Raw genomic sequence first — 12,146 nt, 5'->3', positions numbered from 1 at the left:
CTAGTATTTATAGTTTCTCACATTCACCTATTTCATATTTTTAAGAAAGTTAAGTTAATATTTTGTATTTCACTTGAATATTTACTCATATTTATTTTCTATCAAATGTATCCCTTAAGGCAATCTAAAGTATATTTCTTAAGCTGATTTTTCCCTCACAATTGTGAGGTATAAACTTTTTTGAATTGTGTGTTATGAACTAATTTATGCAATCTAATCTTGATGTTGTAAGAAAAAAATCAGTAGTGCAACAAAAATTTAAAAAATAAAAAATAATAATCACTTGTATATTTACAATGCTCAGCATACATCCCATTTTGAAATTGAATATTTTACCCATTTTTCATTGAATATAGGCAATGTATTTTGGTGCATTTGAACAAAACAGATTTATTAAACAAATATATTTATTAAAAAATAACTTAGTTACCAAACATATTTAGAAATTGAAAGATAATGCAATTCAATTCATGAAAAATATTGCAAACATAAATTACAACCTACAAAATTTCAACAAAAATTGTCAAATTTTTGGCTTTTCTTGAGGTTTTTAAATTTGTATTTAATATTTTTTAGAACAATTTAAAAGATAGATTTGTGAGGGGTGTACTTATATATGCTGATCACTGTACTTATATTTAAGTACCCCTAGTCCTACCCACACTAGACAGAACACTTAAATGGACATAATTGAGACATTGAGTTGATGTGTAATATAAGAGGAAATAAACAAGTAGATAAATAAAAAATGATGACAAATAAAAGATTGAAGCAAAAAAGAGTCACTTTATCCCATCAGCATTTTCAGTCAATGCAACGTCCAAATTAATAATGTATTCAATAAATGTGCCCCAAATCTTTTTCTTTTTTTAAGATGAAACAGTATTTTTTTCAACAGGAACATGAGCATAAGATGAATCAAATATATTTCTTAAGCCACTTTAAAATAGAAATTCTGTTAAATTAAAATATACCATTTTTTATATAAACATTTTTTTTTTACTTTAAAAATTATGTGTCCTGATGGCTGTATCTGTGTTCTGATTTCTTGCTGTTTATTTATTTATTAATTATTAGTGACAAATATAACAAAGATTTGTTCTGTACAATCACATGGCCATGATCATAAAACAACGTAATTTTGCCAAGTCTTCTTTTCGAACACATTCTTCTCCCAACATTAACAGTCCTAAACCAAACTACACCAAGATTAATTTTAAAAACAGTGTGGACAAAAACAGGCATCTGGTGGGGGGCCTCTGTCCGGGGTCCTCAGAGTTTGGCCAGTATAGGGGTTGCCCCTGCCTTCTGCCTATAGAACAAATGTGCCCAAGTTTGGACCCAGGGTTGCCCACAGTCTGCTTGCACCAGCAGCCAAGACCTCCATATGCCCACCCAGCTGACATCGTCTCCAGCACGCTGTGACCCCAATGTACAGTAAAAAAAAAGACCAACACTTTCAGCACATGGTCAGAATGTACACCAGGCTACTGTATAACATGGATATGGATCAGTGATAAGGAAGATGCTTTTGTAGGGTTGGCAAGGTAATCTTAATAACTACAACAGCCAAGCAACTAATGAGAAAAAAGAAAAAAGAAAAACTCAACCTGGTCTTGAACAAGTGAAAGGCAAGTAAATTTGTGAAATCCTTTAAGAGGGAAGTATATTTTCTTAATCATAAATTGCTTATTTAATGAGAATAACAGTACAGAACAGTAATGTATACTCTATAAAGCTAAACTGAACAAACGAGAGAGCAAACGAATGAATGAACGAATGTAGGAGCGAGCGAGCAAACAAATGAATGAGCGAACAAATAAGCGAGTGAATGAATAAAAACGAATGAGCGAAACGAACAAGCGAATGAACTGAGCAAGCAAACCAAGCGAAAGAAACGAACGAGATAAACAAACTAACTGAGCAAGCGAAACAAGCAAACGAACGAACAAGCGAATTGAGCAAATTAATGAATGAACGAGCAAACGAACAAACAAACAAATGAATGAGTGAGCAAGCGAATAATGAGCAAAACGTGCAAGTAAAATGAACCCGTGAATAAACCGAGCGAGCGAAACAAGCAAACGAATGAGCAAGCTAATTGAGCAAATGAACGAACAAGCAAGCGAGCGAATTTACATCTCACAAATTTGACTTTTTTGTCAGAAGTCTGAGTTTATAATTCAGAACTGAGAGATATAAAATCAAAATTGTGAGATACGACATCCCAACCGTAAGACAAAATCTGAATGCTCAACCTTTATCTCGATATACTGAGTTTAGGTTACAGATCTGATTCTTTTTTTTCCCCCCACAATTACTTATTTTTCCTCATAATTGTAAGGCAAAAACTTAGAATTGTGATTTATGAACTAAATTATGAGTTATAATCTTGAAAAAAAAATAAATAAATAAAACGGATTTTACAGTCAAAATTCTGAATTTATTTCTCTGAATTCTCTTGTCTTTTCTCAGAACTGTAACTTTATTTCTCACAACTAGTTTTTTCTTAAAATTATGATTTTAGAACTTAAATACACAAAAAAAAAAACTTACAATTCTGGGAAAAGTCTCATATCGAATTATCTCACATTAACTTCGCAACTGTGGTAAAAAAAAAAAAAAAAAGGTTGAATTGGGGGAATAAAAATAACTTCTTTTTTAATCAGCAAAAAACCCACATTTTTAATTAAGGATGGAAACACACTTCCTATAAAAAAGCATTATTCTCTAAATTAAACTACTTGCATTTAACATAAAATAATTTTAAATTATCAAGGTAGTTACACTAAAGAAGCTGCAAAAACAAAATTGTCAGCACAGTCGTAAATAAAGTTATGCAAGCATTAAAAGTCAGCGCATTAAGACAAAAGCGTACTGATCTCTGAGCAGCTCTCACACTAAATTTACACTGCTTCTGATACATTAACACTTATCAGGAGTTATCCTCCCCTAACAGCAACCGCTGAAGCCTCCCGTACCATTAATATTTCACAAGATTAATATTTCAACGCATCAAATGGAATATGGAAAATAGCATATTGAATGGAACCTCATTAGCCCACAGGAGAAAAGCTAAGTAAGTTTCATTCAAAGTGCCTTTTTATTGCGTGTGTGAGTGAAATAGGAGGGAGGTTTGTGAGCACACACACACACACACACACACAGAAAGAGAGAGAGAGAGGACTATACATATATATGAGTACATTTATTATATACATTAACTATAAATATTAGTTATAAATATTATATAAATGTCATTTATATTTTTAGCTTTAAAAGCGAGTTTTAAAAAAGTATATAATTTAATATTTAAATTAATATTGTATATTATCAATATTATATATATATATATATATATATATATATATATATATATATATATATATATATATATATATATATATATATATATATAAAATTTACATAATAATTTACATAAGTCTATAATTAATATCTAATAATCATATAAATGTGAAAAAACATGCTTTAAACAAATAAGTAATTAAACAAATGTTTAATACAAGCTATTTTGCATTATAGTAAATATTCAATAACATTCTATTTTAATTCTTGCATGGCATATATCTCTAAGTAACACAATTTTACATTGTATTACTATATAAAAGGATTTTGTTTGGATAAGATAATATTGGATAAAAGTGCAATTTGTCATTTGGCACTGGCTACCGTTTGCCGTTTAAAAATAGTATTGTAAGTGAGGCCACTAAACAAATGCAAAAACAGGCAAACAACTGTCTAGACCTCCTTTATATAAGGCTGGACGGCTTTCAAAAGCAAGTCACAACTTTTTTGGCACGTCAAGTGTAGGGTCCGACAGGAGGCAAGCCAAAAAAACGTCACGCCACAAGATCACAAGAGTGCCTTTGGCCAGAGTCATCGACTAGGCTTCGTTTGTGCATTTTATCAGCATTCAAAAGTGCTGCGCTCCACTGAGATTTGTCATTTCTCTTCACTTATTTTGAAGTGAATATGAAAGCGGTTAGACTTTGCTATAAAGAGTGTGAAGAGATTGAAGGCCTAACTTTTTACTTTGATTTACTTTAACTTTAAATAATCTTGCCATTTTTAAATATAAACCTGCAATTACCATATACTTTACAGCCGCAGTATAGAGTTAATATCAATATACTGGGGCGTTAGGACCGACACAGACCGCAGGTTGAGTGCCCCCTGCTAGTCTCACTAACACTAATTCCAACAGCAACCTAGCTTTCGCATGTGGTCTCCCATTCAGGTACTGATCGAGCACAGCGCTGCTTAACTTCAGTGAGCAACCATGTGAGAGTTGCAGAGAGCTAGCTGCCAGCTAAAAGCACTTTTATCTTATATTATTAAAGAGACTTTTATTTTGCATAAGCTTACAGTTGTGTGATATAAATTCTCATTTTTGAATTTAAAACAGCAAAAACAAAGATGTCACTTTAAGCAAAAACAAACAATAAGAAAAAAACTGAAATAAAAAGCCATTTATTTATTTTAAATATTATTTGATTTTTTCATTTATTTTATCTATATTTATTTTATTCATATATATATATATATATATATATATATATATATATATATATATATATATATATATATATATATATATACTTTCGTGGTGGGAATAATAATATTTAACACATTTAATTCAAACACATTTCTGAACATAATAGTTTTAAAACTTATTTCTTATAACTGATTTCATTTATCGTTACCATGATGACAGAAAATAATGTTTTATTAGATATATTTCAAGATAGCAGTATTCAGCTTAAAGGCTTTACTAGTTTATTTAGGCAAGCTGGTGTAATTAGGCAAGTCATTGTATGATGATAGTATACAAAAACTGCTTATATTCTAGCCAAAATAATACTTAAAGACTAAAAGAAAACATTCTCTAAAAGAAAAAATATTCTAGGAAATAATGACAAAAAATGTCTTGCTGTTGTGTGAAACAAGGGGCTAATAATTTTGACTTCAACTGTATATCTAATGTAAAAGACCAGTTCAAAAAGTAAAAATGTAAAGTAAAAAGTAATTGCATTACATTTAACAAGTGGTTTGTAAAAAAAAAAAAAAAAAAAAAAAAAAAAATATATATATATATATATATATATATATATATATATATATATATATATATATATATATATATATATATATATATATATAATACTTCTTTGTTTTATTTTGGCTAGAATAAAGCCAAAAGCCATAAAGCAGTTTTATTAAAAAGAAATAAATTTAAGGTCAATAAATTAAGTAATTATCAGCCTCTTTAAGCTATATGTTTTTCGATCGTCTACAGAACAAACCATCGTTATACAATAACTTGCCTAATTACCCTAACCTACCTAGCTAACCTAGTCAGGCCTTTAAATGTCACTTTAAGCTGTATAGAAGTGTCTTGAAAAATATCTAGTCAAATATTATTTACTGTCCTCATGGCAAAGATAAAATAATTCAGTTATTAGAAATGAGTTACTAAAACTACTTAGAATTTGCTGGAAAAAAATTATCTCTCTGTTAAACTGAAATTGGGGGGAAAATAAACACGGGGCAAATAATTCAGGGGGACTAATAAATTTGACTTCTACTGTATATATTTTAATGAATAAAAAAACTATTTAAAAACAATACTGTGCTTTAAAAAAACACACACACAATCTAACTTTTACATCTTTAGCAAGTTTCATCACCTTTACTGCATTAAGCCCTACAAATAGCCTAAATAACATCTTAAAGAAAGTAAAAACTTGCGTTGAGAAAAGCAAGACGCCCTTTAGCATGTGGCATGGTGCCAGATTACAGTGGAAAAAAAAGAGAGAAATGCACGTTGTCATATATGACACTCAACAATACTTGTTTGCCTCAGAGCTGCCTGGAAACAGCTTGATGATGGCAAACCCCGGAGACCAGCAAATCCCTGAGGAAAAGCCAGGAAAACATTAGTAACAAGATAACAGGGGAGGAGAGGAGAGGAGCAGAGAGACCTCAGAGAGATTGATCAAGACTTCTTCAGGTCTGAAACACCAGCTCAGCGAATGGAGAAAACAAGAGCCAAGGGTTACAGATGAAAAGTATAATGGTAAATGATGAGGTTGATGAGGATTTTAGTCAGTGGTTAACATCAGATTATCAGTGCAGTCTGCATATACTGTAATATGTAAACGTCAAAGAAAAATAATCACATGCTTGAAGATTAACAATTAAACATGGTCATTTAGTACTTTTTTTAACTAGACTTACAATTCCTCCTATCAAACTTATAATGATTCAGTTAGCAGAACAGATCTTTCTTTTTGGCTCGTTCTTTCTTTCAAATTAATCAATTTATTTTGTCTATATTTACTTGTGTTTTGTTCTCGATTTTTTGTTTGTTTAGTTTAGTTAGATTTTGTTTAGTTTCAGTTACTAAAACATTTATTTATTTATTTATAATGTTTAATACACAACAAATATTCTATAGTTTCTCTATGTTTTATTGTTTTGCCTGTATTTAAATTGTTTTGTTCGATTTATCAAGACAGATCTTATTTATTTATAGTTTTCAACAATTATAAGTATATATTTTTTTGATTTCTCTGTTTATTCGTTTTTCCTGCTTTTATTTGTTTAGTTCGATTTACCAAAACAAATCTTATTTATTTATAGTTTTCAAGTATTATAAATATTCTTTTCTCATTTTTCGGTTTATTTGTTTTTCCTGCGGGCAGCACGGTGGCGCATTCGCAATACAGCAGGAAGGTCACTGGTTCGATTTCCTAGCTGGGTCAGATGGCATTTCTGTGTGGAGTTTGCATGTTCTGCCTGTGTTCGCATGGGTTTCTTCCGGGTGCTCAGGTTTCCCCCACAAGTCCAAAAACATGTGGTATAGGTGAATTGGGTGAGCTAAATAGTCCATAGTGTATGTGTGTGAATGAGTGTGTATGGATGTTTCCCAGTGATGGGTTGCAGCTGAAAGGGCATCCGCTGTGTACAGCATGTTCTGGATAAGTCGGTGGCTCATTCCACTTTGGCGACCCCAGATTAATAAAGTCGAAATGAAAATGAATGAATGTTTTGCCTGCTTTCATTTGTTTAGTTCAATTTACCAGGGCAGATGTTATTAATGAATTTTTTTATAATATTTTTTTTCGGGGTTTTCACCTTTATTAGATTGGACAGTAGAGAGAATTGGCAGAAAAGCATGGGGAGCAGAGACAGGGTAAGAATTGGCATAGGGTCGTGAGGCGAAATCAAACTCGGATCGCTATGAACACCGAAGCGCATGTGTTGACGTACTAACCACTACACCATGTTTTTAACACTCTTACTTTTGACTGTGTGTTTCATTTGTTTATTTAGGCTTTGTTTTGTTTAATTTAACAATAGAAATCGTTTAAAAAGCACATACTCATTAGTGGTTTGTTTGTTTTTTTGTTTTAAATAGCTGCATATTTTTGTTTTATGTTTACTTGCTATTACCTTGTGTTTTGTGTATTTCATTTGTTCAGTTTAGCATGATTTTGTTTAGGTTTAGTCACAGTAGTTAGGATTAGTCACAATAGTTGATTGATTAGTTGGTTGGCTGGTTAGTTAGACTTTTTTTTAAACCCAATGGGAAATTTACGACACAGCAGAGCACCATGCAATACATAAACTCTACAAATACTATAAAAATGGCATTCCACAGTGCACCCTATAGTTTCAAAAATCAAAGTAGACCCTTAGTAGATCCATATATAAATTAATTCTCATCTAATATCTAATATGACATTGATTACACATTTTAATAACTGCTGGTAAAAATGGCTTTCTGTATCATTCTCTATAACACCGGGGCATGGTTTATTTAGCTGAAAGAGCTCGTATTAAACATTAGGATAATTGTGATTCATCATATTAACACACATTCCATAACAGAACCTAAGTATTTTTTATAAACTTCTTAAGTTAGTTTTTCGCCTTATCCAACAATATCCTTGCCCAGCAGTCAACAGAATACAAGATGACATCACAGAATCATATAATGTTTTCAAAAGTATCTGACACACAAAAGGATCTCAGTTGTTAGTACACAGAAAAATCCTCTGAGTAAAATTGACTCAGTTCAGAGAGTATTTAGTCCCTCTTTAAATATGGGCAAGCAGGTTGGTAAGAAGTAGAACTGCTGTTTGTGGAGTTGCTTAATGATCCTCTGCTGAGATTTTGAGACATACAATATATTATGTATACAAATATATCTTCTGTCATGTTTTGTCGATATTTACTGGTTCTCTCTAAACTTTATTTGTTAGGTCAGGTTAGATTTTGTTTTTATTTCAGTTATCAACACTGCTTTATTTTAATTACCGGATGTATTATGTTGATATTTAGTCAAAAAAAAAAAAAAATCTTACTTAGAATTTTTATTTTGTTTCTAGTCCAAATATCTAAAAATTCTTAAATCCAAAAGTATTTTGTAGCCAAGCAAAAAATAGTGTCTTGTTTTCAGAAATAATAAGTCAAAATAAGTGAGTTTCTTTCAAAAACAAGCAAAATAATCTTGTGTTCACTTTGAAATGAGTTTATTTAGTTCATGTTTGTATATATTATGTGTTCATCTAAATTGAGTTATATAGTTTGGTTCCATTTTGGAAGTATTTCAGTGAACTGATGAGATCACAGATCTATAAAGTAAAGCAGCACCATAGTACACCTACAAAAAATTGGTGTAAGCATCATACCAAGTCCATATTTAAATAAATAAATAAATAAATAAATAAATAAATAAATAAATAAATAAATAAATAAATAAAAATAAGATTTTTTGAATTTCTGTGACCTACAATGCTATTAAACATGTAACGGGACAAAATAATAATTAAGGCTAGGATATTGGCAACACCCCAACTATCTTATTTATTTATTTATTTATTTTATTATTTTTTTTTTTGGTTTGGTTTATTTACTCGACTATATGACGTTATTTATTACAGTATTTATTAATTTTGTATTGTTCAGATTTTTTCTCCAGTGTTGAGCTGTGGCTGGAAGGGCATCCGCTGCGTAAAATGTATTCTGGATAAGTTGCCAGTTTATTTCCGCTGTGGCAACCCCTGATTAATAATTGGACTAACCCGAAAAAAAAATGAATGATGAATAAATATTCTGCTTTTATGTTAATGCTCTGTATTTGATATTCATCTGCATTTTTTGCAAATAAGAAAATCTATAAAAAGTTCAAATCATAAAAAAAGACTTTATAATTTACTACAAAATTATTTAATTATATTTAGATATAAATATAAAATACAATAAAAAAATGCCAGAGTATTATCTGTTTGTGTACAGACTACATTATCTACGTCAAGCCATCAATAAACACCATCACGGAGACACTAGGGAAGCTGGTAATCAGAGTCTGCCATTCACATCCTGCAAAAAATAATGTCGCTTAACAAGGGTTTGAATTCTGCTGAGACTGTGATGGCTTCATTACACTGGCCTCACTTGCCATCTGCAAAAAATGATTTAATGAACGAAGTTACGACCGCAGCACTCAAAAATAATGAACGAGTCATTAATGAGGGGCCGGGTGAGAAACACCTGATCCGTTCATCCATCTATCCCTCATCTCCATCTCTAATAAACAGTCCACAGCTGAATCAGGGCAGCACCTTCACCTGCCTGCTGCGTTCAACCTCTGTCTATCAAGATACACCCACACACAAACACAAACACACACACACGCACACGCACACACACACACACACACACACACACACACACACACCTCTCTGTCTGTCACACCACTCCTACGCACTTTAAACATACACACACCTGTCTGTCACACCACTCCTACACACTTTAAACACACACAAATGTTGGTTTTTAAGAATTATGAGGGCATTCCATAGGTTTGCATTGGATTTATAATGTACAAACTGCATTTTCTATTACTCTACCCCTATCATATCCCTACTTACTTTCAAACTAATTTTATTCTGTATGATGTATGAGCTTATTGAGAAATGGAAACATCAACAATATACTCCTAATTCAACATCTCCCTGTAAAACCTGTGTAATACCCATGTCAATACAAACGTTTGTGTCCTGATATGCCACAAAAACAAGCAAACACATTTACACTTTAAACACACACATTTGTTTGAGAATTATGGGGACATTCCATAGTTTCCATTGTTTTATAATGTACAAACTGTATTTTCTATTTCTCTACCCCTAACCCTATCCCTAAACCCAAACCTTGTAGAAAATTGTACAGCTTTATTTAAAAATAAATCTTATTCTGTACGATTTATAAGCTCTTTGAGAAATGGGAACATCAACAATATCCTCCTAATTCAACATCTCCTTGTAATACCTGTGTAATACCCATGTCATTACACAATTTTGTGGCATGATATGCTAAAAAAACACACAAACCAACACACACATACACTGTTCACCTGCAGGACGAGCTTTCTGTGTTTTATTGTCTGTCAGGCAAGTGTTAGCGAGGGTCTTTCCGTCACAGCACACCCCCCGTCTGTCACACTGGAGGCCTGGGACGCACATTCGTACACACCTGTCAGCAGAAGAATGTTTAATTTGAGCAGACCTGCCATTGTTTGATAAGATAATGACTGGGGCTGCTGGTGTAATCATTTCTTACATTCATCTGATGCTGGCCAATAATGAAGGTGAGGCCTGACGCTTTTCCACATTCGCCAAACAATCGTCAACACGTTTTGAAGCAAATGCTGAGGAATGAAGACAATAAACAAACAAAAGTTGGATGGGGGAAAGACTGGAGTGATTGTACTTTAAAATTTCTTTGTATTTCAATGGTTAAAAAAAAAAAAAATTACCAAAACATATTTTACTGATCATTTCTCCGATAATTTGTTCCTTTAGTTAGAATGAATTTACTACACATCTCCAGTGAACACTGATTGAATGACCAACCTAGATTATTGGTGACCCTGAACAACAAAACATTATCTAATATCATACAGGAATTCTATGGGCAACATTGGTCAAAATCATTTATTATTTTTTACGTCAAAAATTATTTGGATGTTAAGTAAAGAACATGTTCCACTAAAATATTTGTAAATTTCCTGTTGTAAATATACAAAAACTAAATTTTTGATTAGTAATACTAGTAAAATTAGTCAAAGTGGTCCTGTATCAATTGCTAAAAGCTAAAGATTAGAAAAAGTGAATTGCAAAGAACTTAATTTGGACAACTTAAAAGATGATTTTCTCAGAAATGTGATTTTTTTTTTTGTTAAATCTCAGAGTCCAGATTTTACATGAAAGTCATTTTGCCTATCCATGTTTTAGGAACAAAACATAATAACTTGACTTCTAGTTGATCATTTGGTCATAAAGTCATCTGGAATGGCAAAGAAGCGATGGCAAAAAAGCGTTCTTGCAGGACTCCCAAAGTCCATCAAGATTCTTTGGATTCATCTTCAATGCCTTCTCCTTCATACCCCAGACATGCTCAATAATGTTCGTGTCTGGTGACTGGGCTGGCCAATCCTGGAGCACCTTGACCATCTTTGCTATTAGGAATTTTGATATGGATTCTGAAGAATCAGAAGAAGGGCTATCCTGCTGAGGAATTTGCCCTCTCCTGTGGTTTGTAATTTATTGGGCAGCACAAATGTTTTGATACATCAGGCTGTTGATGTTGCCATCCACTCTGCAGATCTCTCTGTGATTATTGGGATGGTGTTCAACAGATAATTCATTGGAAAAAACTACCTTCTGCCACTTTTCTAAATTATCAACTAGAAACCAACTAGTTGCTCTTACAACTGGGATTGACGACAAGACTTTTGTCAGGTAGTGTATCTTGGGTAAATGTAATCCTATCCTAACAAAGTATTCATTAAATGTAAAAAATGCATGTCCATTAAAAAAAAAAAAACACTTATGGCTGGTTTTGTGGTAAAGGGTCACACTATCATTAAGATGTAGACATCAACATTTACCAAGTAAAAGATCCCTAAGCTGAATAGGTTAACCTCATTTGTGTTTATCTTCTTAACACAAATGAGGATATTTTTTTTTATCAAATCTGTCAAACTTCTGTTCTTCCTTTCGAAATGCCATGCCTTGATTCGTTTTGAAATCAAAAGTTTTAATCTAAGATTTATC

General features: G+C 32.0%; 1 protein-coding gene across 50 annotated transcripts in view; it reads right to left on the bottom strand.

Moving 5' to 3' along the window:
* The window catches only part of dnajc24 (DnaJ (Hsp40) homolog, subfamily C, member 24), a 276,223-nt gene that overhangs the window by 201,130 nt on the left and 62,947 nt on the right, over nt 1-12,146 (bottom strand). For 46 of the 50 annotated variants that reach the window (XM_073941886.1, XM_073941897.1, XM_073941887.1 and 43 more), the window contains 2 exons: nt 10,651-10,738; nt 10,445-10,563 (listed from right to left, as the gene is read on the bottom strand). Coding sequence is in view for 4 of the 50 variants with exons in the window: in XM_073941862.1 (XP_073797963.1) it covers nt 10,653-10,738 (86 nt within the window). In the remaining 46 variants the exon portion in view is untranslated. Of the gene's footprint in view, nt 1-10,435; nt 10,564-10,650; nt 10,739-12,146 lie in introns of all 50 variants that reach the window. The other 4 variants (XM_073941901.1, XM_073941900.1, XM_073941875.1 and 1 more) reach the window with 1 other exon arrangement.

This window comes from Danio rerio, chromosome 25 (assembly GCF_049306965.1).
Source record: "Danio rerio strain Tuebingen ecotype United States chromosome 25, GRCz12tu, whole genome shotgun sequence".
Taxonomy (NCBI): domain Eukaryota; kingdom Metazoa; phylum Chordata; class Actinopteri; order Cypriniformes; family Danionidae; genus Danio; species Danio rerio.
The sequence above is the reverse complement of the archived record's forward strand: the minus strand, read 5'-3'. Positions and strand labels throughout refer to the sequence as shown.